The following is a 25832-nucleotide window of genomic DNA, read 5'->3' as shown; positions in this document are numbered from 1 at the left end:
GTAAATAAACCCCGCGTTTTTAAACGGGATTGGCCAATACCTTAGATTGGCAGATAAACTGCCAATAGACGATAAGACATCCAGTAGGCGTTTGAACTGTGCTTGTTCACGTATCTGAACGCGCCAGTGATTAAAACTAGCCTGGAGTTGTGTGCAGAAAGGAGAAGCACAAGGTAAGTGACGGAATTCTCTGACGAAAACTGTGTATGTATTTCATTTATGTTGTAAGTTTAGGCTATCAATTTTCGTGCCTCATTAGACCCATAACATTGTTACATAGTCGGCTCCTAAATGGAAATGGCACGAAAAGTGGCTAAGTACAAGCTAAGCTAGCTAAAATTTGCTAGCTAAAGTTAACAACATAGTTAATTAAACATTAGTAATGCGTTAACGAGACATTAAAACTGTTTTGAAATACCTTGTCGTGTGCATAATAATTATTATCTGGTGAAAGTTGCACCATATGTTTATTTGTAGGAGTACATAGGATGCACTTTTTAAAATACGCCACAGAAAAGCCTTCTGCCATTGATACTTTGTTTGAATCTAGTGTTGTAAATGCGGCAGTCTTTTATCCTTGGTTTTCACAGTAAATCCTGAGACGGGACTGAAGGCAGCACCGATGGCAGAGTGGAACGCCTACTACCAAAACGAGGATGAGGAGGGAGAGCAAGAAGAAGGGGAGCAGTCAGGGGGTAAAAGGAAAAACCGCTACTCAACGCTTATTTACACCGCTGTGCAAAAGTCTTGAGCCACCACTTATTTGTTTATATTTAGCTTCCTAAGAGCCCCACTTTGTTGTGTTTTGTGCAATAGCTTTCCAAGTTTTATGAAGGTTTTTCAAAGTTTTTCTTTAAACATTGGCTGCTTCCCCCCCCTTATTAACTCCAGTTCTTGAACCGGGCAATTTTCAGAGGAATGCTTTTAATTGTGGGGATAGGTTAATTGGATAATCCAAATTGCCACTAGGTGTGAATGTGAGTGTGAATGGTTGTCTGTCCCTGTGTCCCACCCTGGCGACCTGTCCAGGGTGTACCCTGCCTCTCACCCTATGACAGCTGGGATAGGCTCCAGCGCCCCCCGCGACCCTGAAAAGGAGAAGCGGAAGCGAATGGATGGATGGATGCTTTTAATTGTTAATTCACTTAACACTGACTTATAAATCATTCAGGTGTAGAAAGGCAACTAACACTAAAAGTTCAGCTGCAGAGTTAGGTGAGGCATCATCAATATGAAGAACAGTCGTAAATCACAGCGGCATAGCTCCATATATTAAGTGTCAGGGCTGATATAAAAGCATAAAATACAATACAACGTAGGCAGGTAGAAGTCAAGCCGAGCAAAGGCACCATCTTCCTGTCACAGTCAGCTGATCCTGTCACAGTCAGGAAGTTTGAATGTTCTTCAAGAAGCCTGGAGAACTACTCCTAAAGACTACTTAATGAAATGACAAGAAACTTACCTTAGAAAGTTAGGGCTGTGTTGATGAATAAAAGTTGGCATACCAAATATTGACTTTCAAGTTTGTAAAATAGTATAAACTCGCCTTTGTGAGAATACTTGCCTTATATACTGTATTTCCTTGTATCTTTGCACATGTTTCAATAAATGCTGCACCTGGCAAAAAGTCAAGAATTGAGGGGTGGCTCAGGATTTGTTAAATGATACTTTTGCTGTTATCACATTTTATTATCACATTTTAGTTATTAAAATCTACTTCAGCACAAGTAAAATGTTGGCAAGTAGCATTGATACAAAAAGTGATACTGAAGTGACAACAGAATCAACCAGGTCTCCATCTTCAATAGGAGACTACAAAATTACAGGGAGAGACAGCTTGGTGTTCTTGGTTGATGCCTCCAAGGAGATGTTCATCAAAGGGGAAGACGGGGAACCCTCCAACTTTGATATGACCATGCAGGTGAGATGGCTGGTTATCTTTTTCTTTTGCTAGTTTTAATTTTATAGTAGTTATTTCGCTCTGCTTCATATAGCAACCTTGTAACAATGATGGTTTGTGTGCTGCTCTTGTAGGTTGTGCGCACTGTGTACACCAGTAAGATCATCAGTAGCGACAGGGACCTGGTGGCTCTGGTTTTCTACGGCACAGAGCAGAGCAAGAACCCCAGAAACTCATTTAAGCATGTCTATGTGTACCACGATCTCAATGAGCCTGGTATGATTGCAGCTCTTTCAAACAAACGCATAATTACACTTTATTTTGTTATTGTTTTGTTTCAAACACAAATGTAGGCAATCTTCTTATCTGCAGTTCTTTTTCCTCTTTTTTTTTTTCTTTATTTTAGACCAAAACTTCAAAAGAGCAGAGCAAAGCTGCAGTCAATATTGGCTCATATTTCCTCAGTAGTTTGTAAACTGCTGAACATATCTTTCTTATACCCTTGTCTGTCTCTTGCTTTGGACAGGTGCAAAGCGAGTCCAGGAGGTGGATGCTCTGCGGGGGGAAAAAGGTGCCAAGCTGGCGGCAGAGACCATAGGCAGTGGAGAGACATCATTAGGAGACGCTCTGTGGTGCTGTGCCAACCTCTACAGTGACATCAAGCTCCGCCTCTCCCACAAGCGGCTTATGATTTTCACGTGCAGGGATGAACCACACGGAGGCGACAGCGTGAAAGACCGACAGGCTCGCACCAAGGCCAGTGATCTCAAGGAGACTGGTGGGTCTAAAAGAAGCTATTCACGCAAGCCCTTTTAACTGTAAATTTTATCACTGCCGCTCTGCTTTTATAATTGATTAACTTTACCAGCCTTTCAGGTTTCTATCTTCTGCTAATTCTGCAAGTTCACATTATTTTACTGAAGTGTGATGATTTGTTATCATTGGTAATTGTGTATGTGGACTGTCTTCCCTCCACCCTCTTCTTTTAGGCGTCGTTATTGATTTAATGCACCTGATGAAACCGGGGGGCTTCAACATCTCGCTCTTCTTTTGTGACATTGTAAGTCCACCAGAGGATGAGAGTGAGATGGGGCTGCAGCTGCAGCCTTCTGACAAGCTGGAGGACCTCCAGAAACGGGTGCGGGCCAAAGAGCTGAAGAAAAGAACCTTGGCAAGGCAAGCAATGGCTTTCTTTGTCTCCATAGCGTATTTATTTACCTTTTCCTCTTGGCTGTTCTTTACGCTATCTATTCTTTCTGCTGTCTTTAGGTTAAACCTGTGCCTCGGGGAGGGCATAAATGTAGCCGTGGGAATTTATGCAACTGCTGTGGCAGCTCGCAAACCAGGTTCCATCAAACTTTACAGGGAAACCAACGAGCCAGTCCGCAGCAAAACTCGAACCTTCCACACCCAAACTGGCAGTCTGCTGCTGCCCAGTGAGATAAAGAAAGCCCAGGTAATGAAAATCTCGTGATCCCAATCGAAAGCAGTGCTATGTTTATTCCATTATTTGAGTGCTTTTCCTTTTATTTTTATTTTTTTAAGATTTAACTTACACATGAAAACTCCACTTTATCTGTGTGTGTGTGTGTGTGTGTTGTGTGTGTGTGTGTTGTGTAGTATTATGGTGGTAAAGAGATTGTGATGGAGAGGGACGAGGTGGATGCCATTAAGAAGTTTGATGACCCTGGATTGTTTCTGATTGGATTCAAACCGATGGAAAAGCTCAAACTGCTTCACCATATCCGGCCTGCTGTCTTCCTCTATCCTGAGGAGGATGAGGTGAAAGGTAGAACTGTGTGTGCAGTCTGATTTAATTCTAGGAAGGAAGAATAAAACCACAGTGTTGACTCTGGATATTTCTAAATATTTTTTCAAATAAAGGTCATAGTCAACTTGACTTAAGTTTCACTCATCTACACCCTGCATGCAAAGACTCTTTGTTCCAAGAACGCTGAGTTAAAGCTGAGTTATGCTTAGGCTCCCCTGAATTTGAGAAGCATTTGATAAAATAGAATTGATGATGGGTTTAAAGTAAAAGCTTTAATTAAATTGTAAGCAGCTATAAAAATTGTGTGTTCAGTCATAGTAAATGTGGATCTCATTGATACTGAATCAGATATCCTGTGATTTTTATTTATTTATTTTTACTCAAGGCAGTTCATGTCTGTTCTCCGCCTTGCTGAAGAAGTGCAGCGAGAGGAACGTGTTCGCTCTGTGCCGTTTCATCTCCCGCAGAAACTATCCACCTCGGTTTGTTGCCCTATTGCCTCAGAATGAGGAGCTCGGCGAGGGGAAAGTACAGATTACACCACCAGGTAATGTGGTGCTGGGGCCAAGATGGCTAATTACATTTAATTATTTTAGCTTCTTTAAGTGCAACTTCAGCGTCTTTACAGCTTTTAGCAAAAATAACTAAATTTTACAGTAATACAGAGAACTCGCAAATACATAAATGTTACTTAAACATTTGAACTTAGTTGTGTGTAATTGACTGCAGCGTGACGCGTCTTGTCTGCTCATGACTTTACCAGGTTTCAACGTCATCTACCTGCCATTCGCCGATGATTTGCGGACTCTGGACCCTCCGCAGTTTCCCTCGGCCTCACAAACACAAGTGGACAAGATGAAAGAGATTGTCTCCAAACTCAGGTTCAAATACAGGTAACTCTAGAGCCCTTTTTTGTTAACAGGGAACACTGAGGAGTTATATCAAATTTCATAAAACTAACAACAAGAAGTACTCTGGTTTACAGCAGAGTCATGCATTTCCTTTTTTTGTTTTTTGCGTAACCACTAATATTATTTTCACACTCTGTAATGTCATGCAGGAGTGAAGGTTTTGAGAACCCAGTCATCCAGCAGCATTTTAGGAACCTGGAGGCCTTGGCTCTGGATATGATGGCTCCAGAGGAAATTGAGGATCTCATCAGTAAGATGCAGACCTAAACACAGATCCCAGTTTCCTTTTGTGGCTGCTAGAGTAATTCTACTCATCGCGCTCTTTCTCTTCCTCAGTGCCAAAGGTTGACCAAATAGACCAGCGTCTGGGTCCTCTGGTCCAGGAGTTCAAAGATCTGGTCTACCCTGCCTACTACAATCCAGAGAGCAAGCCAGCTGCCAAACGCAAAACAGGTCAGAGCATGAACCATCAGTGAAACTACGTAAAGTTATGTGCTAGTATGTGTTGTGAATTACATCCCAAGCAAAATGTTTCCAGGTAGTCAGATTGACTTATTAATAACTTGCATCATTCAGTAGTTCGGGAATTCTGTGATTTGATAAATCTGATTATTCTTTTACTCCATGAACTCGCAGCTGATACTGGAGGTGGAGCTGAGAAGAAGCCCAAAGTAGAGCTGACAGAAGATGAGTTGAAGGCCCACGTGCAGAACGGCACTCTGGCAAAGCTGACCGTGCCCGTTCTAAAGGACGCCTGTAAGCAATTTGGGGTTCGAACCACTGGGACCAAGAAGCAGGAGCTGATAGATGCTTTGATTGCCCGTTTAGGCTCATGAGGAGTCTACACCAGACTTAATCCACAACAGCTTTGCACAAAGTTCTGGTTAATTTTTGAATCTGTTTGAGCAGTCATCATGTATGGTTCCTGTGCTTGTTTTAAACTCTCTACGCGGCCCTCACATGGACCAGACGCTGTGTTTTCCTGTTGGGCTTGGTTAGATAAGAACAGCGTGACAGCCCCATTATGTATAAATACTGTTTGAATGTTTGAAAAAAACTGTCATTCTGTTGTGATCGAGCACTCACTCCAGTGGTGTTTGAAATGATAAAGAAGTCTAGAAGCATTGGAATACACTGATCTTATAAATACTGTGTGGTGACACTTGATGGCGCTGCATTTGCATTAATAAACTGTTTTATACTACTCACCTGATTCCTTTTATTTACATAATCACACAGGTTAGTTCACCTTAAGCTGCATTTCTAGTTCATGTTGCACAAAAAAGGGTGTGTCCCAGGTCAAACTGCATGATCAGCATTCCTGGGCCTCGTCATTGATTTGTTTTGCTGCATAACAAAAAGGAAGTACTGTTCCTGAGGAAGGCAGGCCTGCGCAGGCTAATACTTGCGCAAACGCAGGAAGAAGAAATCAAGAGTTTTAACCTCATGTGAGTTGTACTGACAGTCTGAAAGCTGATGTCACTCTTGGAGGGCGGTTATCTGGCTACACATCAGGTAAAAGCTCTTCATGAGCATTTTGCTGTCGATAAAGCTCAATAAGGACTTAACAACATTATGTTATGTTTGGTTTTTCAGCTCTGTCTTGTAGTCTAGACACCTATTAATCAGAACCCTTTGCTTTTATATCAGATGAGTTTTTATTCCTTCCTTATAACTGAACACTTAGGAAAATTACATAAACATTGCAGCGTTTTTCAAGCAGTTTGTTTAACCTGTGTTAGCTCTGAGCAGAAGTGGTGCTGCCTGTTCTTACCTTCACACCAACTACAGCGTTCCCATCTGCTGAGACATGGAGTGTCAGTGTGAGAAAGACACCCCTGAGGATGCAGGTAGGCAAAATATACATAAAAAAATAAAAATTTACACACAAAAAATATGATATTGACTTCTTTTTTTTTAATTTATTGGTCTTTTTTTTTTTTTTTAGTATCATATTCTGATGATGCATCTTTATTTCTGCAAAATGTATGTTACATGTAAAGTGTTGAGTTCAGGCATTGTAGTTAAGTCTTAAAAATAAGTGTAAACAATCAAAAACCATGTGACACAGCTTTCTTGGGATCCTTCAGGGGATTTCATTTCTATTTTTTTTTTCTAAATGTGGGTGAAAGGCTAAACTGATGCTAAGTTGTGAACAGCTCTGCACCGCTAATGTCATGTTTGCCTCCCTGCCTTCTCCTTGATAGGCTGGTGGATGAACACCAACAGTGTCCAGATGGGACTTTTTACCGTGGTGGGGTATCTTCTCTACAGGTTCTCACAGAGTCAGTCACACAGCAACACCCACACTTGTACTGTTTAATGACTTTTACTGAGTCTAGAAAATAAATAATGAATCTGTAATAGGGAACTATTTTCAGGTAGTAAACAGATGTTTTTAAATCTTACTAGTCTTTTTTTCCCATTTCTTTTTCTTTTAAACTTCTCCTGTCCAGCACTTTTAGCAAACAGAATCATGGTCTGCTTTGTTGTGCCAAACACATTTGCATTGCCAAGAGGAGTGCTGTAGACCAGCGGTCCCCAACCTTTTTTGCGCCACGGACCGGTTTATGCCCGACAATATTTTCATGGACCGGCCTTTAAGGTGTTGCGGATAAATACAACAAAATAAAACTAGTACCGGTACCGAAAAAAAAGAAGATTTATTCATAACACACGTGAAAAGACCCAGGAAAACCGAGTAAACGATAAAAACGATAACAAAATAACGCTGAAAACCGATAAAAACCCTGAAAACCACACATTTCACACCTGAGCCTCAACTCTCGCGGCCCGGTACCAAACGACTCACGGACCGGTAGACTGCTGTAGACAGTCTATAGGCTCCTCTTGTTAGCTGTTTTCTTTTATTTATTTATTTTTTATATCTTTTATTTTAGATCTCACATTATTATCTGAGTGGTTGTCATGCCAGACCTGACAGGGTGTGAGGGCCAAGTTATCGAAAGACAGGAGATAAGGGGGGTGGAGGGAGTAATTGCGAGTAACATACCGCAAACATACGACACACTAGTCTAAATCTTTAAACCGAATCAATAACCTGTCATCTGAACACTTAAATGATTCAAAATGGGACAGAGACTAGAAAGAGAGAGCGTATTTCTCCTATACTGGCTTCTCTTTACTGGCTGCCAGTTAAATGCATAATCAAATTTAAAATCCTTCTCTTCGCATGAAGATCATAAATAATCAGGCCCCATTCAATTTAATTCAATTCAGTTAAATTCAACTCAACTCAGTTTTATTTATATATCACCAAATCACAACAGTAATCTCAGGCATTTTCTGACAATAATAGAGAAAACCTCAACAATCAGAACAACCCCTTATGAGCGAGCATTTGGCAACATCGGGGAGGAAAAACTCCCTTTTAACAGGAAGCAACCTCCATCAGAACCAGGCTCAGAGAGGGAGACAGGACAAAAGATACACTGAATCATCTCTTAGTTATGCAGCAAGATGCTTAGGATGCTGCAGACTTCCCTTGATTCAATGAGTGTTTCGTCTTTAATCAGCTGTTTTCTCTCTGTGTGTTCATACACCACTCAGCATTTCATTATTACGGTAGTCACTATTCATCTCTTTCTCATGTCTACAGTGTGTCTTTTGTCCTGTATCAGCTGACTGAATGTAGAGTTTGATTATAGTAAATCCAAAAGAAACAAATAAAAGAGGGCAGTATGGATCCTACAGTTATGGCATATGAATAAATCCATGTTCATTATAGAAAATTATTATCACACTATTATTATCACACTCTGCGATACTCATTCTAGCCACACTTCCCTGCAGCTCTCCCAGCTCTGATTCGATGGCCGATTCGTCTCTTTTGTTCTTTAACTGGTGAGTTTATCTAAGCTAATACATCACTTTGACTTCCAAGTTTCAGGACAAAACCAGCAAAATGAAACTGAGTTAATTCATGCACACTGATTATTTCTTTTCCCTTCAGGTCTGTCAGCTCTTTGGGGGTGGATAAGTCGGCTTGTGGGAACCCTCCGAGGTATAAAGCACATCCCCCATTTTACCATTTAAAACAAAATCTGTTAAACAGGAGCTGACTTTTTCCACTCCATGTCTCGTGTCTCAGTAATCCAGACCTTGTTTAAGTGGCTGTCTCGGATTTGGCGCTTTTTAGCCAGTAAGTATTTCTCGTATCTTTGTTGGATTTCGTTTTCTCTTCACTGCGTGTTGCAAATAGGCTTTTTCGGAGAGAGCGTAAAAGAAAACATTTAGAATCTGAGTGGCTATCAGAGGACGTGACCCAGCAGTGCAAGCAGACATGTGACAGCAGTTTAAAATGTGAAGGCATCACAGCTGTTTCTGTGATACATGCGAGTAATTACAACACTAATGTAAATTTCTGTCTGCTTGCTTCCTCAGCATTTTCCTCAAGGTTCAAGTGGATCGCTGCTGTCATCAAAGCCATCAACAGTCAGTTTGTTGTCTTTTTTATTAGCTATATTTAGCTACATACTCTATATATCAATATGTATTTGTTCATTTTTTGTAGTTTGTTTTTGTGCTTTTATGGGATTTGTCTCACAAAACGATCAATGGTCTCAGAAGCTAGTGGTTTTACAGAATCAACCTTATGAGAGGTTTTCTGGTATGTTTAAGAACTCTCATTCAAAACTCCTTCAGTTTCAGGATATTTCAGGTTCTTGCGTCCTTATAATGCCCATTTTGCATTATAAGGATTATAGAGGGATTCATCTTTCTGAGATATATTTCTTGTTGTACTTGCAAATCTGTTCAGGATCATTATCCTGAGCACAAGATCCACTTTCAGCTCAGTCTCAGGTTTCAGACAAATGGTCTTACACTATCTCTCAAACTGGCCTAAAGCGTTCACTGATGTGACACAAAATTCATTCTTATGTCACTGACTGTATGTAAGTGAGGCAACGATGTGCCCTCTTTTCCTGAATCACCATCTTTGGCATGTATTGTATTGTTTTCAGCAGCAAATATTGTTATTCCACACAAGTTCTTAAGGCTCTTCTTATAAATTTCCCAACTGAGAAAATGAAAAAAAAAATGAAATTTTAGATCATCAGATTGAGCTCTTTTTGATTTAGAATCACAGCTTTACCCCATAAGGCTTTTTTTTTTATTCTAAAATAATATTGTATTATCTCTGTAGATTCATCCAGAGACGGGTCTTTGAACTCACAGAATGATCAAGTCATTAGCAGCTTACTGAACCAAATGCTTGATCCCTCTGGCGGCAGCATTCCCAAGAAACCAGGTCTCAGGCTGGTCCTCCTGGGGCTTCCTGGTGGAGGACGGACTTCCTTAGCAGATACTTTAATGAACAACAGTGAGAGAAGCACCAAAAGGGTTCCTCTAAAGGAGAGTACTGTGCAAAGGGATTTTATAGATGGTAGAGAACTTATAGTAATTCAGACCCCAGATCTTTTGGGGACGTCACTAGGGAACAAAGAGAGAGCACTGGAAGTTCTGAGGAGTGTCCAGCTCGCCAGTCCCGGACCACATGCCTTTCTACTGGTGATGCGTGCTCCAGGCTTCACCAAGGGGGCTGAGCAGGATGCTGCCCAAGCAGTCCAAGCCACAATGGAACTGTTCGGTGTGGAAGTCAAGAGGTACATTATCCCAGTGCTCACTCATGCAGACCGTCTGGGTCGAAGGAACACTTTAGATCAGCTGCTTGATGCAGATGCTGGAAATCTGAAAAGGGCTGTGGCACTGTGTGGCCAGAGGCCTGAGCTGGTGGATAACAGTCCCGACCGCCCTGCAGAGGAAAGAAGTGTTACACGCAGGCAGCTGGTGGAGCGTGTGATGGAGGTAATGGAGCTGAAGGGGCATTTTGTCCACGAGCTACAGAGAAGAGAAGACCACATGAGGGAGGTGCTGCTGGCTGATATGACCTCTGCACTGGCTAAAAGACTGGGATATATGTAGAGAGAGAAGAGAAGAAGGAAGGGCATTATGTGCAACAAGTTGGAAAGATGGTGGAGGTGGAGGTGTTTGCCACTGTTCAGTAGTGGACAGTGGTATGTATTATAGTTTCCAACATACCCTAGATTGTTTAAAAATATATTTCATATTAATTTTTATATTCTTAATTAGATTAATCCATCAATTTTTCATCACTTTGTGTTCTCCAGACGGCTGTTTACAGCTACTAAATGCTTAAATGTTTACTGTTTACTTTTCTCAGCAAAGTACTGATTGCTGATTATGTGGCCCAAATATTTAGCTGTAGCTGTAGATGATCATTTGTCTACCTGTGATGCATAAAAGTCACTGTTTGGAGAATTAGCATTTTAGAAATGAATATTTTATCAAATTTACTTCTGCTTTTCATTCTTCTTCCATAATTTAAGTGGGGAAAAAAACTACAAAACCTACAAAAATATATAAAAATTTAAAAGAACTAACTTGTCTGTCACTTATGTGTTATTATAGATAACAAATAAATGTACTCTTAAATATACTCATGAAACAACAATCACTTAAATTTTTCAAATGTATGGCTGTCAGTCAACTGTGGTTACCTAGCTTTGATAAGTAAATTTTTCCACAGACTTCTCTTGATAATGTAGCTAAAATGGTGATAATGAATATAAGAATAGTGAAGCAGAGTTAGTTACATCAAGTATTCAATACACTATGTGCTCTTATACTTTCATTCCCAAAAACTACAGTCAGAGTCACCAAGTATGCCAAATGTCATCTGGCTAAATAAATCCCATTAGTACTAATATATTGCTATAGACTCAAAACCACAACAAGAAAAAGTTGTTATAGGATATAAGGACATAGGATTAAAGCCCAGAATAATGTTTAAGTATTTTGTAGTTTACATGGTCTGAGAGGCACCTGGACCCCTACACCTCATCTATTTTCAGGTTCCAGATTTATTCCAGATTCAAGTGTATTAAGACGCGTTTTTGACTGTTAAAAAAAGTTGAGTGACAGATACAAGTCACTTACAGTGGGGCAAAAAAGTATTTAGTCAGCCACCGATTGTGCAAGTTCCCCCACCTAAAATGATGACAGAGGTCAGTAATTTGCACCAGAGGTACACTTCAACTGTAAGAGACAGAATGTGAAAAAAAAATCCATGAATTCACATGGTAGGATTTGTAAAGAATTTATTCGTAAATTAGGGTGGAAAATAAGTATTTGGTCACCTCAAACAAGGAAAATCTCTGGCTCTCACAGACCTGTAACGTCTCTGTAAGAAGCTTTTCTGTCCCCCACTCGTTACCTGTATGAATGGCACCTGTTTGAACTCATCATCTGTATAAAAGACACCTGTCCACGCCTCAAACAGTCAGACTCCAAACTCCGCCATGGCCAAGACCAAAGAGCTTCGAAGGACACCAGGAAAAGTATTGTAGACCTGCACCAGACTGGGAAGAGTGAATCTACAATAGGCAAGCAGCTTGGTGTGAAAAAATCAACTGTGGGAGCAATCATCAGAAAATGGAAGACATACAAGACCACTGATAATCTCCCTCGATCTGGGGCTCCACGCAAGATCTCATCCCGTGGGGTCAAAATGATCATGAGAACGGTGAGCAAAGATCCCAGAACCACACGGGGGGACCTGGTGAATGACCTGCAGAGAGCTGGGACCAAAGTAACAAAGGTCACCATCAGTAACACACTACAACGGCAGGGAATCAAATCCCGCAGTGCCAGACGTGTTCCGCTGCTGAAGCCAGTGCATGTCCAGGCCCGTCTGAAGTTTGCCAGAGAGCACATGGATGATACAGCAGAGGATTGGGAGAATGTCATGTGGTCAGATGAAACCAAAGTAGAACTTTTTGGTATAAACTCAACTCGTCGTGTTTGGAGGAAGAAGAATACTGAGTTGCATCCCAAGAACACCATACCTACTGTGAAGCATGGGGGTGGAAACATCATGCTATGAGGCTGTTTTTCTGCCAAGGGGACAGGACGACTGATCCGTGTTAAGGACAGAATGAATGGGGCCATGTATCGTGAGATTTTGAGCCAAAACCTCCTTCCATCAGTGAGAACTTTGAAGATGAAACGAGGCTGGGTCTTCCAACATGACAATGATCCAAAACACACCGCCCGGGCAACAAAGGAGTGGCTCCGTAAGAAGCACTTGAAAGTCCTGGAGTGGCCTAGCCAGTCTCCAGACCTCAACCCCATAGAAAATCTGTGGCGGGAGTTGAAAGTCCGTGTTGCTCGGCGACAGCCCCAAAACATCACTGCTCTCGAGAAGATCTGCATGGAGGAATGGGCCAAGATACCAGCTACTGTGTGTGCAAACCTGGTAAAGACCTATAGTAAACGTTTGACCTCTGTTATTGCCAACAAAGGTTATGTTACAAAGTATTGAGTTGTATTTTTGTTATTGACCAAATACTTATTTTCCACCCTGATTTACAAATAAATTCTTTACAAATCCTACCATGTGGATTCATGGATTTTTTTTTCACATTCTGTCTCTCACAGTTGAAGTGTACCTCTGGTGCAAATTACTGACCTCTGTCATCATTTTAGGTGGGGGAACTTGCACAATCGGTGGCTGACTAAATACTTTTTTGCCCCACTGTAAGCTGTTCGGAAATATGAAATGATCCTCCTGTTGTTGTAATTACAGCAAATATCTATAGAAATGTTCTATCTGTCCTGAACCTACACAACCCAGAAAAGAAAACACACCTGAAGTCAGTCAGGAGAAATGGGTTAAGAACTTTTCAGACAGGATTCTCACTGAACCTGAAAAGAGAGTATTAGCCAAAGGACTCAATTTTGCCATTTCTCCACAACAGTTGCCCATAGTGGACCTCATCACAGCCACAGAATCTGCCATACGGATTAATAAATTATCACAGACAGAAGCAGAGCAAATCCGGATGAAAGTCTCAGCCACCCTCTCCAGTGCCAAAGTCCCTCCATCCAACCTCACAATACTGGAAAAGAAGGCCGTCGCTTCCCTGAGCAAACACCACAACATCACTGTTTTACCAGCTGATAAGGGAAGATGCACCGTGGTCCTAAACACTACAGATTACCATACAAAGATCACTACTCTCCTCAGTGACAACAATACCTACGAAGCCTTAAAGCGAGACCCCACAAGCAGCTACAAAAAGAAAGTTATAGCTTGCCTTCAAGACTTCGAAAAGGACAAAATTATTGACCGCCTTACAAATCACCGCCTTTACCCAGGGGATGCCATACCCTGCATTTACGGACTTCCTAAAATCCACAAGGAAGCTGTCCCACTCAGACCCATAGTCAGTAGCATAAACTCAGCCACTTATAACATTACTAAACACCTTGCTACCATCCTTGCTCCTCTCGTGGGGAACACCCCACACCACATCAAGAACTCCACCGACTTCACCGACAAGGTCCAGAAACTTACCCTGGATCCAGATGAAACCATGGTGTCCTTTGATGTAGTCTCTCTCTTCACTTGCATACCCACCACAGAGGCCGTGGAGACTGTCAGAAAACGACTACAAGAAGACAGCTCCTTGGAGGACAGGACCAACTTCACACCCGATCAGATTTGCACACTGTTAGACCTCTGCCTCACCACTACATATTTCAAATACAACGAAGGCTTTTACAGACAAAAACATGGCTGTGCCATGGGCTCCCCCGTGTCACCTATTGTAGCCAACCTTTACATGGAGGAAGTGGAAAGGAAGGCTCTTGGCTCTTTCAAAGGAAGAGTACCCAGCCACTGGTACAGATATGTGGACAACACCTGGGTCAAAATCAAGACACAAGAAGTGGAATCCTTCACTGCGCACATTAACGCTGTGAATAAAAACATCAAGTTCACCAGGGAAGACACAAAGGACAACTGTTTGCCTTTCCTGGACTGCGCTGTGCACATTGAAGAGAACGGCAACCTCAACATCAAAGTTTACCGGAAGCCCACACACACGGACCAGTACCTCCTCTTTGACTCCCATCACCCTCTGGAACACAAACTTGGAGTAATTAGGACCCTACACCACCGGGCAGAACATGTTCCCTCTAAGCCTGAAGGAAAAAAGAAGGAACACACACATGTAAAGGAAACACTCAAAACGTGCGGCTAACCTAAATGGGCGTTCTTAAAGTCAGCAAAGAGGCACAGAAAAGAAGATCAGACACCAGCGAGGGACGATAAGAAAGACAGACGCAACAACATTGTCATCCCCTATGTAGCCGGTGTATCAGAAAAACTCAGGAGAGTTTTCTCCAAGCATGACATCCCGGTGCATTTCAGACCCAGCAACACGCTCAGACAAAAACTGGTTCACCCGAAAGACAAAACGCCAAAACACAGACTTAACAATGTGGTGTATGCTGTACAGTGCAGCGAGGAATGCCCAGACCTCTACATTGGAGAGACCAAACAGCCACTTCACAAGCGCATGGCACAACACAGAAGAGCCACCTCCACAGGACAAGACTCAGCAGTCCATCTGCATCTTAAGGATAAAGGACACTCTTTCGAGGATGCCAATGTTCACATTTTGGACAGAGAGGACAGATGGTTTGAAAGAGGAGTGAAAGAAGCCATCTATGTCCACTGTGAGCGACCATCTTTGAACAGAGGCGGGGGTTTACGACACCAACTGTCTGCCATCTATAATCCAGTTTTGAGATCCCTTCCCAGACGCCTTAACGCCCACTCACATCCTGGGCCATCTGATCTCAGGAATTCGCATGATAAGGTGGGGCCAGGTTTCACAATGAACTCACCCGAAACTCTGGCTGATTGGGACCCACACCCAGTTTCACACCTTGGCTCAGGCGATTAGAGGATCATCAGGGGGTCCTTTTGTCCCTCTGTGGGGGGTTACTCCCACTGGGTTTATATCTGGGATTCTCCACCATTTGACCTTAGAACTGAAGAAGCTTCTCGGATGAGAGGTGAAACGTCTTCAAGCAACTTAAAGAAGTCCAGACGCTTTTCTTTGCAAGCTCCTTTGACTACGATGACCTGGATGACTGAGAACCTTCACAGACATATCTGTCAAGTCTTTCTCCCTGATCTTTCCTGATTAGTAATGTTTCTCATATAGCTTTCTACAGACACTAGAAGAACAGTAACAGTACAGTCTGTAAGCATAACACATATCAGAGGCTTTACAGCTAGCTAATGTATGACAATAAGTTCACCAGATGAGACACATATTTAGCATCTCTGCCACTCTACAAAACTATGATTTATTTATTCTTCACTATAAATCCAGTTTTCAAGTTTTTCTCCAAACCTAGATAACTCAATCTGTTATAGTAATTAACAGTAATTAATCAATTAAAGTCCGGCATCAGGATGCAAATATGTTACTTACTATCCATGCATTTAATAATATATGCCAAAAAACCCGGTGAATCTCTTTTTTTAAATAATGTTTTTATTTTTATTTTCCCTACAATTAACCTCGTTACCGTGTTGCCTCAAGCATCCTCTGCTGGTTACAAAAAGGTTTCAAAAGTTTTCATGCTTCCATAATTTTTTCACCTACTGCGATACACCGGCTACGGCAAGCGACGAGGGTCCATTAAGTTTAAAGCTTTCCGGGTTCACCCTGTCAACAGTCGCTGGGTGTGCTGCTGCTGCTGCTGCTACGGAGGAGCAACGATGTCGGAGCAGGAGTCTCTGAGGTGCTCCAGTGCCAGAAACCGTGGAGGCGTACAGAGGGTGGAAGGAAAACTGCGAGCCAGCGTAGAAAAGGGGGATTATTATGAAGCACATCAGATGTACAGGACTTTATTTTTTAGGTGAGACTTCGTTTTTACGCTTGTTCATTCGGTTATAATTGCCGTTTGGCTTCGAGGCCTGCCTGTTCCAGATCATTCTGCTGTCAACCTTGCTTTTACACCTGACTGTCTGTGATTGGTCTGCTTTCACAGCGGGCCCACCCACTCTTCGTGATCCTTGTGTTTGTTTGGACGGTCGCGTTTTCCATCTAGTCTCAAAACGGGACTGCTAACTAATGCTAGTTAGCCAGCTATGTGTTTGCTTTTGATGGCTGAAGTGTAGTTAGCTACCCGGACAATGCCTACCACAGATATTCTGCTTTTGTGTGTAACTTGAAAGTCTCTTTATTCGTACATAACCGAATCTAGCGGCTAACTATTTTAGTAACTGCTGAGGTTGCAAAAACTTGTTAGTTGAAGATGTCCGGCTGAGTTAGCCAGTTAGCAACATTCTGCACTGTCGCGGTCTGGACCGAGATGGCTGGACGTGTTAACGCTAGCAAAAGTGTCTTCATTCACAGCCTGTCCATTTAGAGACCTGAATAAGCCTAAGCCGTTTGTTGAGTGTTCCAGTTTTTGTCATGAAAGCTCAGTCTTAACTCCCTGCTCCAACACTATGAAATCTGAGCTCTATTTAGTGCAATAAAATTATTAGTCAAGGTGCAATACTGCTTAGCTCCGTATCACCAGCTTTTAATTAAAAAAAAAAAGGTGCTATAAACCTATTTGAATCCAATTTGAAAACGTTCTTTCTCTCACAGTTGGTGAGTGTTGGCCTGCTCATTCACTGGTTTTCATGATTGAAGTGTTAACACCTGGAAATAAAGGGAGTCTAAAATATTGTTTTCCTTCATTGATACCTGCTGTGAAAAAGAAGGGAAGCAGGACTGAGCTAGTGTGCCTTGGAAACGGATAGTGTCATCTCTTGTGTAATACTGATACTCTGTCTTGCATCAGGTACATGTCACAGGGGAAACATGCGGAGGCCAGGGAGCTGATGTATAACGGAGCATTGCTCTTCTTCAGCTACAACCAGGTACATGCAGCACTGAGTTTGTTAGAAAGCAAATAATTTTGGCTGTAATAATTGACTTGTTTTGTGTAATTATAATATTTTATAGTAGATCATTAACCCAAGTCCCTGATGGTGTAGATTTAATTTTTTTTTTTTTTTTTTACACTTGCTGTGTTTTGGTTTGCAGCAAAACAGCGCAGCAGATCTGTCCATGCTGGTGCTGGAGGTTTTGGAGAAATCTGAGACAAAAGTTGAAGATGAAATATTAGGTGGGTGCAAGACTTTGTCTTTTAAAGTTCATCTACAAGACTTCTTGTAAATAGTGGTAAATACATTTTTTCTATTGAAATAAATATTACCAAACTAAAATCACATATAGAATATGTGCAGTTTATCAAACATATCCTGAACATTAACTGCTGCAATAGCTGAACTGTGGATTTGTGCTTCATATAATAAATAATTGATCAGCTAAATCTCACTTCTCTATCTGTGTGTATAACTGATCGCAAATGATGTAGCAATAAATCCTCATGATAGTCAAAGAAGTCTGCACAACAGGGCATTTCATTTATTTCTCTGATTTATTTTATTTTATTTTTTTTAAGAATGTCTGGCTAAACTGTTCAGCCAGATGGACCAGAACTCTCCAGAGAGAGTAGCATTTGTTTCCAGAGCCTTGAAATGGTCCACAGGAGGGTCTGGCAAGTTGGGTCATCCAAAACTACACCAGCTGCTTGCTGTCACTTTGTGGAAAGGTAAAAGTTGATCATGTTTATGTAGCGCAGAGAGTAGAAGGTTTTTAAATGTACGTATTAAGATATCAGTAGACACCATCGGTTTACTGATAGTCTGTGAGATATATTGATTAGTAACAGTGAACCCATGACTGCAAAGTAATAATTAATGCCAGATTGCACACTTTGTGAATGGCTGATTGGCTTGATCAATAAAAAAAACATACAAAATGTTTCGATGCACATACACACTAGATTTAATTGTGGGTGTGTATGATGTCTAGACTACTCAGAGAAGAGACACAACACCCTATTCCAAAAAAGTTGGGGCTCTGTGTGAAATGTAAATAAAATCAGAATGCAATGATTCACAAATCACACAAGTACATATGTTATTTACAATAGAACATAGAAAACATATCAACTGTTTAAACTGAGAAGAACCATTTTAAGAAAAATATTAGCTCATTTTGAATTTGACGGCAGCAACACATCTCCAACAAGTCTCCTCGAGCTGAGGAGAGCAGTTCTTTGACTCTTGGGAGAAGAATGTTAGCAAAAGGGTCCCATTCTTGTCTTATAGAGATTCCAGCTGCTTCATAGTCCTGACTGTTGCTGAAGTTTTGCTTCATGAAGCACTAAATGTTTTCAGTTGGTGAGAGTGTAGTGTACTGCAGGCAGGACAGTTCACCACCTACATCTTCTTCTAGTAAGGAGCCATGCTGTTGTAGTAGTAGTAGCTGCAGTTTTGCATTGTCTCACTGAGATATGCAAGGCCTTCGATGTAAAAGACATCCAGATGGGAGCATATGTTGCTCTAAAATCTGTACAGATAGATGAGATATTCAAAGTGTTCACAGCTTTACACTTAAGAACATCATTTTGACATTGTTACACAAGTTGTAGACTGTTTTTTGCAGATTGGTGAAACTCTGCCAATCTTTACATACTTTACTCTGCTTCTCTAAGATGCCCTTTTTAAAACCCAATCATGTTACTGACCGCTTGCCAGTTAGTTTAGAAAATATTCCTCTCACTGTTTCTTTTTGTGCCACTTGCATTTCCAGCCTTTTGTTGCCCCCTTTCCAACATTGTTGTTGAAAAGGGGGCAACAAATGTACTGATCAGCAGTTTAAAGATATCCAATGTCTTTAAAACACTTTTGAGACATTTTAGCTGCCATCAAATTCAAAATGAACTAATCTTTTAAAACAATGGTGCATTTTTTTCATTTCAAACAATGGATATTCTATTTTAAATAAAAGGAGTTTGTGGGTTTATGAAATCCCTGCATTTTGTTTTTATTTATATTATACACAGTGTTTCAACTTTTTTGAAACTGGGTTTAAAATTCAATAGCTTTGTATGTGTTAAAACATAGTGTCATATCACAAGGTCAGAGTGTTTCCTTATTCTAGAAACACGGGGCATGTGCTCCTTGTATCAGTCCGTCTTGACTAATTATGCTCGCATGACATCTTCTGTGTATAATGACATCCTGTTTGGTGTCTTTCCTGGTAACGTTGTTTTGTTTTGCTTGCTACATCATTACTGTCCTGATGTTGCCATCTTGGAAATTAAGATGTTGTTGTATTTTTCTTTTAAATCGTCAGAGCAAAACTACAGTGAGTCTCGTTATCACTTCCTGCATTCCTCTGACGGGGAGGGCTGTGCACACATGTTGGTGGAGTATTCAGCATCACGAGGCTTCCGCAGTGAGGTTGACATGTTTGTGGCGCAGGCCGTCCTACAGTAAGTGAACTGTCACCTTGTCACATTCTCGGATGCAAAATTAGGAAACGGGGAGGGAGCTAAATTTAACTGTGGGTTTTTGTTTGTTTGTTTTTTGGAAAGCTGAGTTTGATTTCATTAGCTAAACCCCAGATCTGTTTGATCAAGACATCACTTAAATAGAACCTGTCTGACAAAGTGAAGCAGGCTAAAAGATCTCAACATGCAGTGATCTACAGAAACTCAAGAACGGCTGAGAAACAAAGTTGACAGTTATTGGCGTGGAAAGGCTTGGATAGTCATTTCTAAGGCTTTGGGACTCCAGTGAGCCAGTCAGAGCCATTATTGATAAATGGAGAAAACTTGCAACAGTAGTGAACCTTCCTAGGAGTGGCTAGCCTACCCAAATCAGTCCAAGAGTGCATTGAAGATCAGGTCAAAAAGGAACCCAGAACTGCAGGCCTCACTTACCTCACTTATTGTCCTGATTCAACAATAAGACAGAGACTGGGCAAAAAGGGCCTGCATGGGAGAGCTCCAAGGAGGCCAAATACAACACAAAGTCTCACATTTTCCAAAAAAAAAAACATCTTGATGATCCCCAAGACTTTTGGGAAATATTCTGTGGTAAAACTAAGACAGCATTTCATAAAAAGTTCATACCAACAGTCACGCATGGTGGTGGTAGTGTGATGGTCTGGAGCTGCTTTGGCGCCTGCATGACTTGCTGTAACTGATGGCACCATGAATTCTGCTTTCTCCTGAAGGAGAATGTCCGACCATCAGTTCATGACTTGAAGCTCAAGTACACTTATGCATCCCATCTCTAAATGGTTAAACATAAATGAATAAATAACTCAATAAATCACGGTTTTGGAGTGTCCTAGTCAAAGTTCAGACTAAAATCTGATTGAGATGTTGGGCATGACACTAAACAGGCAGTTATGACAAATGCTTGATTGCAGGTCTTGCAGCCAAAGATAACACAACCAGTTATTAGGTTAGAGGGCAATTCATCTGTGGTTTTCTAATGTTTCTGATTGGAGTAGGTGGCACTCATAGGAATCCTTTTGTGCAGAAGAGTCACATGACATGCATTTTTATGTGAGTGACCAAGCGCAGAGTCTGAAACAGAAATTCCACCTTAACAGAGAAATTTGATGACAGTGCTAGTGATTCCTGTTATAAACTGGGGATTTAGGTTTTGTTGAACCAGCTAAATGCAAAAAAGCCTAGCTGTGTGGAGCTTGGTTTGCAGTTTACCCCTCAGGAGTATTGAGTATAGTGTCGGTGTTCAGAAGCGGTAGAAATGGAGAAAATGGTACTGACGCATCCATCTCCAACATGTCGACCAGCAGCTGCATCTATTTTTAGTCTGTCAGCCATTTCTTCAAAGAGGCTTTGAGCATCATTTACCTTTATTATCATGCCATCTCCATAACTCTCCCTTTCTTCTCACAACTCTCAAACCCTCCAGGTTCCTCTGCTTAAAGAACAAAAACAGCGCTTCCGTGGTGTTCAGCACGTACACAGAGAAACACCCGTCCATAGAGAGGGGCCCTCCTTTCGTGCAGCCTCTACTAAACTTTATCTGGTTTCTGCTGCTGGCAGTGGACGGGTGAGGACAGATGTTGGGATTGTTGAGTTTGCTTATCATGCCTGACAGAAGTAAGCTTAAAAATATCAGTGAATTGTTTTCATCATTTAGATGCTTTTTGTTTGTTTTCTTTAGGGGTAAATTAACAGTTTTCACAGTGTTATGTGAGCAATATCAGCCTTCCCTGAAGAGGGATCCCATGTATAATGAGGTGAGTGTTGAGCTGCAGCTTCATACTGTTTGTCTTTGCCCAGAATGTATGTAACAAATGACTACACCATGTGCACTAGGCTAACTTAACCTTTGAATTCATTTGGTTAAAGATGTTGGAGAAAGTCTGTCATTGAAGTTGCATCATGGGGTTAAACTGCCTGTAAACACAGACTCTACTCAGGTGTAATCCTCTCTTCCTCTCTCTCTTGACATTTTTGTGACTCCTCAGTATCTCGACAGAATAGGACAGCTTTTCTTTGGCGTTCCACCCAAACAGTCCCCATCGTATGGCGGACTACTAGGTGAGTTGGCAAACACAACTGATGTGTATATATACACACACACACACACACACACACACACACACACACACACACACACACACACACACACAGGTTAATAGACTTACCAGCAAGATGAAGAGAAAAACTGATAGCGACGTTTTTCATCACCAGCTACTTTTGAATGTGATGCTACCAAGAAACTACCTGAAGCCTCTGCATCATTTATGAAGGTGCTTCAAAAGCTATTAGACAAGATGTAAAATAACAGGCAGCTTAATTAAAGGAACTGTTTGTAGTCGTGACTCTTACCCATGTAGAATGTAGGCTGTCTGACCTGGTTTTAACCCCCAATAACTTGTATGTTTTTAAAAGAAAAAAAAAAAAAGAGGGGAATATCATCACTGTAGTTTCAGTGGCCACATGGACATAAACACTTTGCGTCACTAGACCACCAAAAACAGTTTAAAAAGCTGGATATTAACCTTATCCGTTTCTATTTGAGATTTCTATTTCTCTTTTTTACGTCTCTGTTGGAATTTGAAGTAGGAGACTAATAAGGTGGCAGATGCTCTGACAGGAGGCTTGTGGCCAAATACGAAAGAGCAGAAATGGAGACCGTGATGGATGGCTCAGCTTACCGCTGGAAATGTTTAATCCAAATCTTTTAAATTATTAAAGTTTAAATGTTTTCCTGCAGTTGTTTTTTGTGTTCCTTGTCAGTAAAATAAAGATATATTTCACCTTAGGGCTGTTCGATATAACGATATATATCGGATGACAATATAAAAACACCTATCGTTTCATTTTACGCTATCGTTTGTTTCGTGGTGTCGCAAAATAAACTGTTTACAGCAAATATTTTTTTCATCGTTTTGATGGTCACTGTAGTGGCTATATTAATTTCTTAAAGTTCTCTCTTTCTCTTATATTTAATATAACCACACTACGGAGGGACAAGCGCCTGTTTTTATGCGTTGTTGTTAGCAACAATGACAGTAAAACCATTGCGTGTCCGCTTGTTTATGTTCCACATAAACCTTTCACAATAAAGCTCAAGATTCTGTTGAGACTTTTCAAAATAAACTGAGTCACGTAAAAGTATGCAGAGTACTTACGGATGAGAAGCAAAAAGAGCCGCCAGGTGCTAAAAAATAAATCTTAGACTCAAACATTAGAACAGGCTTTTCCCCGCAGCACGCCGTGTAATAAATACTCACAAAGAAATGGCGGCTGTTACAATTTATGTCTAAAAATGTATAGTTTGATGCATCGGTTAAAACACTCGACTCCAGGTACACGACACCCAGCTGGAAACACTTTACACAAGTCGAGCTGCCCGCGATTCACAGAATTTACAGAAAATGTTAAATTTCTGTGATTTATATCGTTATCGGGACGATAGATGTCTTATGACCAAAATCTCATATCCCGATATATCGCACAGCCCTATTTCACCTCAGTTTGCTTTGCAGCAGCCTTTGAAAGAATGATGATTGCTGTTTTGCACCTTGCAGGCAATCTGCTGAACAGCCTGATGGGTTCGGGTGAGGAGGATGACGGAACTGAAGAACCTCCAGAGGACAGCCCCATAGAATTAGACTGAGCACGCAGCCTGGGACGAGGGAATCAAGAACAAACACACGAAAAATAATGAATAAGACCACCCAGCCTCCTTCCTTCAGGTCCACCGCGGGGTCAGGGCACGGTGGTGGTCTGTGATTTCAGAGGTGTGCTGTTTAACAGAAACATCATCTCTCAAATCATCCAGTCAAAAAAAAGCAAGAAAGAAAAACTATTGGACCGGCAAAACAAACAAATACAAAAAAACACCCCCGTCAGCACTGCCTGGACTGACAACGCCAAACTGCAAACTGTTTTTGTGTTGAACTGTTATATACAATTATTTTAATCATCATTTTTGTTCTTTAAGGGTGTAAGATTTTTAAACAAGACATCACAACTGTCCTCTCTGCTTGTGAAAACCTGCTCCTAGGAGGTAGTTGGAGTCTCAGTGGAGAGGACAGCATCACAAGTCTGTCTCCATGACATAATGTCACAGATAAGAGGGTTTAGTTGACTCACAGCAAGTCTCCAACTTGCCACGGTATAGCTGCTGTTGGCGTTTTTCAACTTATTCCGTTACAGGTTTCTTCTTCATCTTCTTCTCTCAGTAGGATATTAAATTGTGCTTTTTAGTTGAGGTCAGGTTTCAGCATCTCATCTGCGGTTTAATGGACATTTTTTTTAAAAAAAAAAAAACCCCATCAGAGCTCTGAAGTTATTATCAGAGGTCACGTTGCACCTTAAACATCCACCAAACAAACCATTCTGCAGTGTCATTTCTGTTGTGTAACACTACTGCAAACACACAGCTGTCTGTATCAAACGGCTCCGTTGTTGTGTGGTTCAACTTTTTGCCCTATGCTGGCTGAACTGCTGCTGAGTTGCTTTAAATCTCCAAGATGAATTCTGCCCCCCCCCAAAAAAAGAGAATAAAAAACCCTCGGATTTGACTTTTTGTTCCAACTGCAAGACATCAAATTTTAAAGCACTTACACAGCTGCAAAAGTGACTTTTTTTTTATGAAAGGAGCGAAATCGGACACTGTGAAACGAACGTTTGTTAGACTTAAACTTGCATCGCATGTTGTAAATTGCTAATATTTAAACCAGCTGCTTCACTCTCGTTCTCGCGCCTCTGTTTTAGGTCCAAACCAGGTTTTTCTTGGAGGCGGTGAAACATCAGTTCAGCCGGTGCGAAATAAGAAGCATGATTCATTCAGTAGCTGCTGCTTATCAGTGTTAAAGTCATCGGCCCTCGGAGAGCACAGCGTTCTTGTCTTTTGCTCACATTGAGAACTTCTCATTGTGACTTGTGATAACTTCAGGTCTTGTCAGTCTGTTGTTTTTCGAAGTCCCAATTGTGCTCCATGTTATCTGAAAACACCTTTTTCAGCCCTGATTATTTGAAAAAGGTGTGCAACACTTTTCCTTCAATAAATGGCAGAAAAATTGGAATGTCTACAGGTCTTCCAGTGTAAAGTAATCTTTATTTGGTTAAACATTTTTCTTCCCATCAGCAAAGAAACAGATTTTAATCCACATCTCCGTCGCTTTTTTTAAAACTGCAAAAAAATAAAGCGTCTCTGCTCTCTGAGGGCTGTTCTAGTTTACTTTTATGTAGTTACGTGTTGGGCTGTGGAAGTCCTAAAAGGCCAATATTAATAATAAAATAAAAAGAACAGCAAATAACCAATGAAATACATTTAAAAAAAACAAACAAACATTAAATGGTCTGATAATTCAATACATTAATTTCTGGGGAACTTCAGTTTTTGTGTTTTTTGCATTTAAGTATATTAAATAAAATGAAGACAGTAGGTATGCTAGTAAATAGCAGTCAGAATAATTTATTGAAACACATCATTACTGACATTCCCCACAGAATCGGGCAGCTGCAGAGGGACAGACTGAATAGTGTAGACGCTCCGTGTCGTCAGTGTTTATCTCGTGTTGGAGAGAGACCATTTCTTTCTGCAGTTGTCGTCAGAAATCCTCCTATTTAAACGGCTGTTGTTAGTCATGAAACATTCAGAACTAGGTTCATCCTGCTGGCTTCTGTTACCCCACAGATCCGGGTCCACCTTCCAAAAGGGAAATTCAGGCCAAAATGACTTTCAGGCGAGTACATCCAGGCACGTGTTACCGTGTTGTCAGTTACATTTTTATTCAGTGTTAATTTTTCACAGCATCCTTTGAGTTTTGTAAGCAAAGGGGAAAAAAAAGAATTTTGTTTTCTTAACCTGAAAGTCAGTTTAGTCAGATGTGTCCTGTTGTTACCAGGAAGAAGTGTGTGACCAAAGGCCTGCAGTGTGTGTCGGTGAGCGTCATCACGACTGTTTGCTGCTGTTTCTGATCATTTTGTCCTTTGA

General features: G+C 41.1%; 3 protein-coding genes across 9 annotated transcripts; all 3 read left to right on the top strand.

Annotated features, from left to right (window-relative positions):
• Window positions 1-39: 39 nt before the first annotated feature.
• xrcc6 (X-ray repair complementing defective repair in Chinese hamster cells 6) lies at window positions 40-5786 on the top strand. Of its 2 annotated transcripts, none has more exons than XM_040036797.1 (13): window positions 40-173; window positions 591-695; window positions 1809-1921; window positions 2035-2176; window positions 2427-2678; window positions 2890-3076; window positions 3170-3356; window positions 3521-3689; window positions 4057-4218; window positions 4435-4564; window positions 4732-4832; window positions 4919-5035; window positions 5219-5786. In XM_040036797.1, the coding sequence occupies exons 2-13, from the start codon at window positions 623-625 to the stop codon at window positions 5416-5418; spliced, it is 1833 nt and encodes a 610-aa protein (XP_039892731.1). In that variant the 5' UTR covers window positions 40-173; window positions 591-622; the 3' UTR covers window positions 5419-5786. The 2 variants fall into 2 exon arrangements, with proteins under 2 accessions (XP_039892731.1, XP_039892732.1); XM_040036798.1 differs by having other exon boundaries at window positions 91-204.
• Window positions 5787-5893: 107 nt separating this feature from the next.
• Window positions 5894-10920, top strand: LOC120736570 (GTPase IMAP family member 9-like). Of its 2 annotated transcripts, none has more exons than XM_040036800.1 (8): window positions 5894-6097; window positions 6335-6432; window positions 6790-6867; window positions 8396-8446; window positions 8556-8606; window positions 8694-8744; window positions 8987-9037; window positions 9750-10920. In XM_040036800.1, exons 2-8 carry the CDS (start codon window positions 6393-6395, stop codon window positions 10526-10528), a joined length of 1101 nt encoding a protein of 366 aa, XP_039892734.1. In that variant the 5' UTR covers window positions 5894-6097; window positions 6335-6392; the 3' UTR covers window positions 10529-10920. The 2 variants fall into 2 exon arrangements, with proteins under 2 accessions (XP_039892734.1, XP_039892733.1); XM_040036799.1 differs by having other exon boundaries at window positions 6325-6432.
• A 4635-nt stretch (window positions 10921-15555) lies between these two features.
• On the top strand, window positions 15556-25167 carry get4 (guided entry of tail-anchored proteins factor 4). Of its 5 annotated transcripts, none has more exons than XM_040036884.1 (9): window positions 15556-16345; window positions 17282-17360; window positions 17527-17608; window positions 17948-18097; window positions 19690-19828; window positions 21285-21425; window positions 21540-21615; window positions 21847-21950; window positions 22003-22272. In XM_040036884.1, exons 1-9 carry the CDS (start codon window positions 16206-16208, stop codon window positions 22127-22129), a joined length of 1038 nt encoding a protein of 345 aa, XP_039892818.1. In that variant the 5' UTR covers window positions 15556-16205; the 3' UTR covers window positions 22130-22272. The 5 variants fall into 5 exon arrangements, with proteins under 5 accessions (XP_039892818.1, XP_039892820.1, XP_039892822.1 ...); XM_040036886.1 differs by having other exon boundaries at window positions 15978-16345; window positions 21847-21919; window positions 22073-22272; XM_040036888.1 differs by lacking the exon at window positions 22003-22272 and adding an exon at window positions 22448-22651 and having other exon boundaries at window positions 15989-16345; window positions 21847-21919.
• Window positions 25168-25832: the final 665 nt, after the last annotated feature.

Source organism: Simochromis diagramma, unplaced genomic scaffold (genome assembly GCF_900408965.1).
Source record: "Simochromis diagramma unplaced genomic scaffold, fSimDia1.1 OVJJ01000371.1, whole genome shotgun sequence".
NCBI lineage: Eukaryota > Metazoa > Chordata > Actinopteri > Cichliformes > Cichlidae > Simochromis > Simochromis diagramma.
This window is presented reverse-complemented; position numbering and strand designations above follow the sequence as displayed.

Coding starts and splice junctions, on each gene's coding strand:
- xrcc6 (XM_040036797.1), top strand. CDS start 623: ATGGCAGAGTGGAACGCCTACTACCAAAACGAGGATGAGGAGGGAGAG. Junction 2,177..2,426: donor CCACGATCTCAATGAGCCTG/GTATGATTGCAG, acceptor TGCTTTGGACAG/GTGCAAAGCGAGTCCAGGAG. Junction 4,219..4,434: donor AGTACAGATTACACCACCAG/GTAATGTGGTGC, acceptor TGACTTTACCAG/GTTTCAACGTCATCTACCTG.
- LOC120736570 (XM_040036800.1), top strand. CDS start 6,393: ATGGAGTGTCAGTGTGAGAAAGACACCCCTGAGGATGCAG. Junction 6,868..8,395: donor TCTCTACAGGTTCTCACAGA/GTCAGTCACACA, acceptor ACTTCCCTGCAG/CTCTCCCAGCTCTGATTCGA. Junction 8,745..8,986: donor GATTTGGCGCTTTTTAGCCA/GTAAGTATTTCT, acceptor TTGCTTCCTCAG/CATTTTCCTCAAGGTTCAAG.
- get4 (XM_040036884.1), top strand. CDS start 16,206: ATGTCGGAGCAGGAGTCTCTGAGGTGCTCCAGTGCCAGAAACCGTGGA. Junction 16,346..17,281: donor TACAGGACTTTATTTTTTAG/GTGAGACTTCGT, acceptor GTCTTGCATCAG/GTACATGTCACAGGGGAAAC. Junction 19,829..21,284: donor GTGGCGCAGGCCGTCCTACA/GTAAGTGAACTG, acceptor CAAACCCTCCAG/GTTCCTCTGCTTAAAGAACA.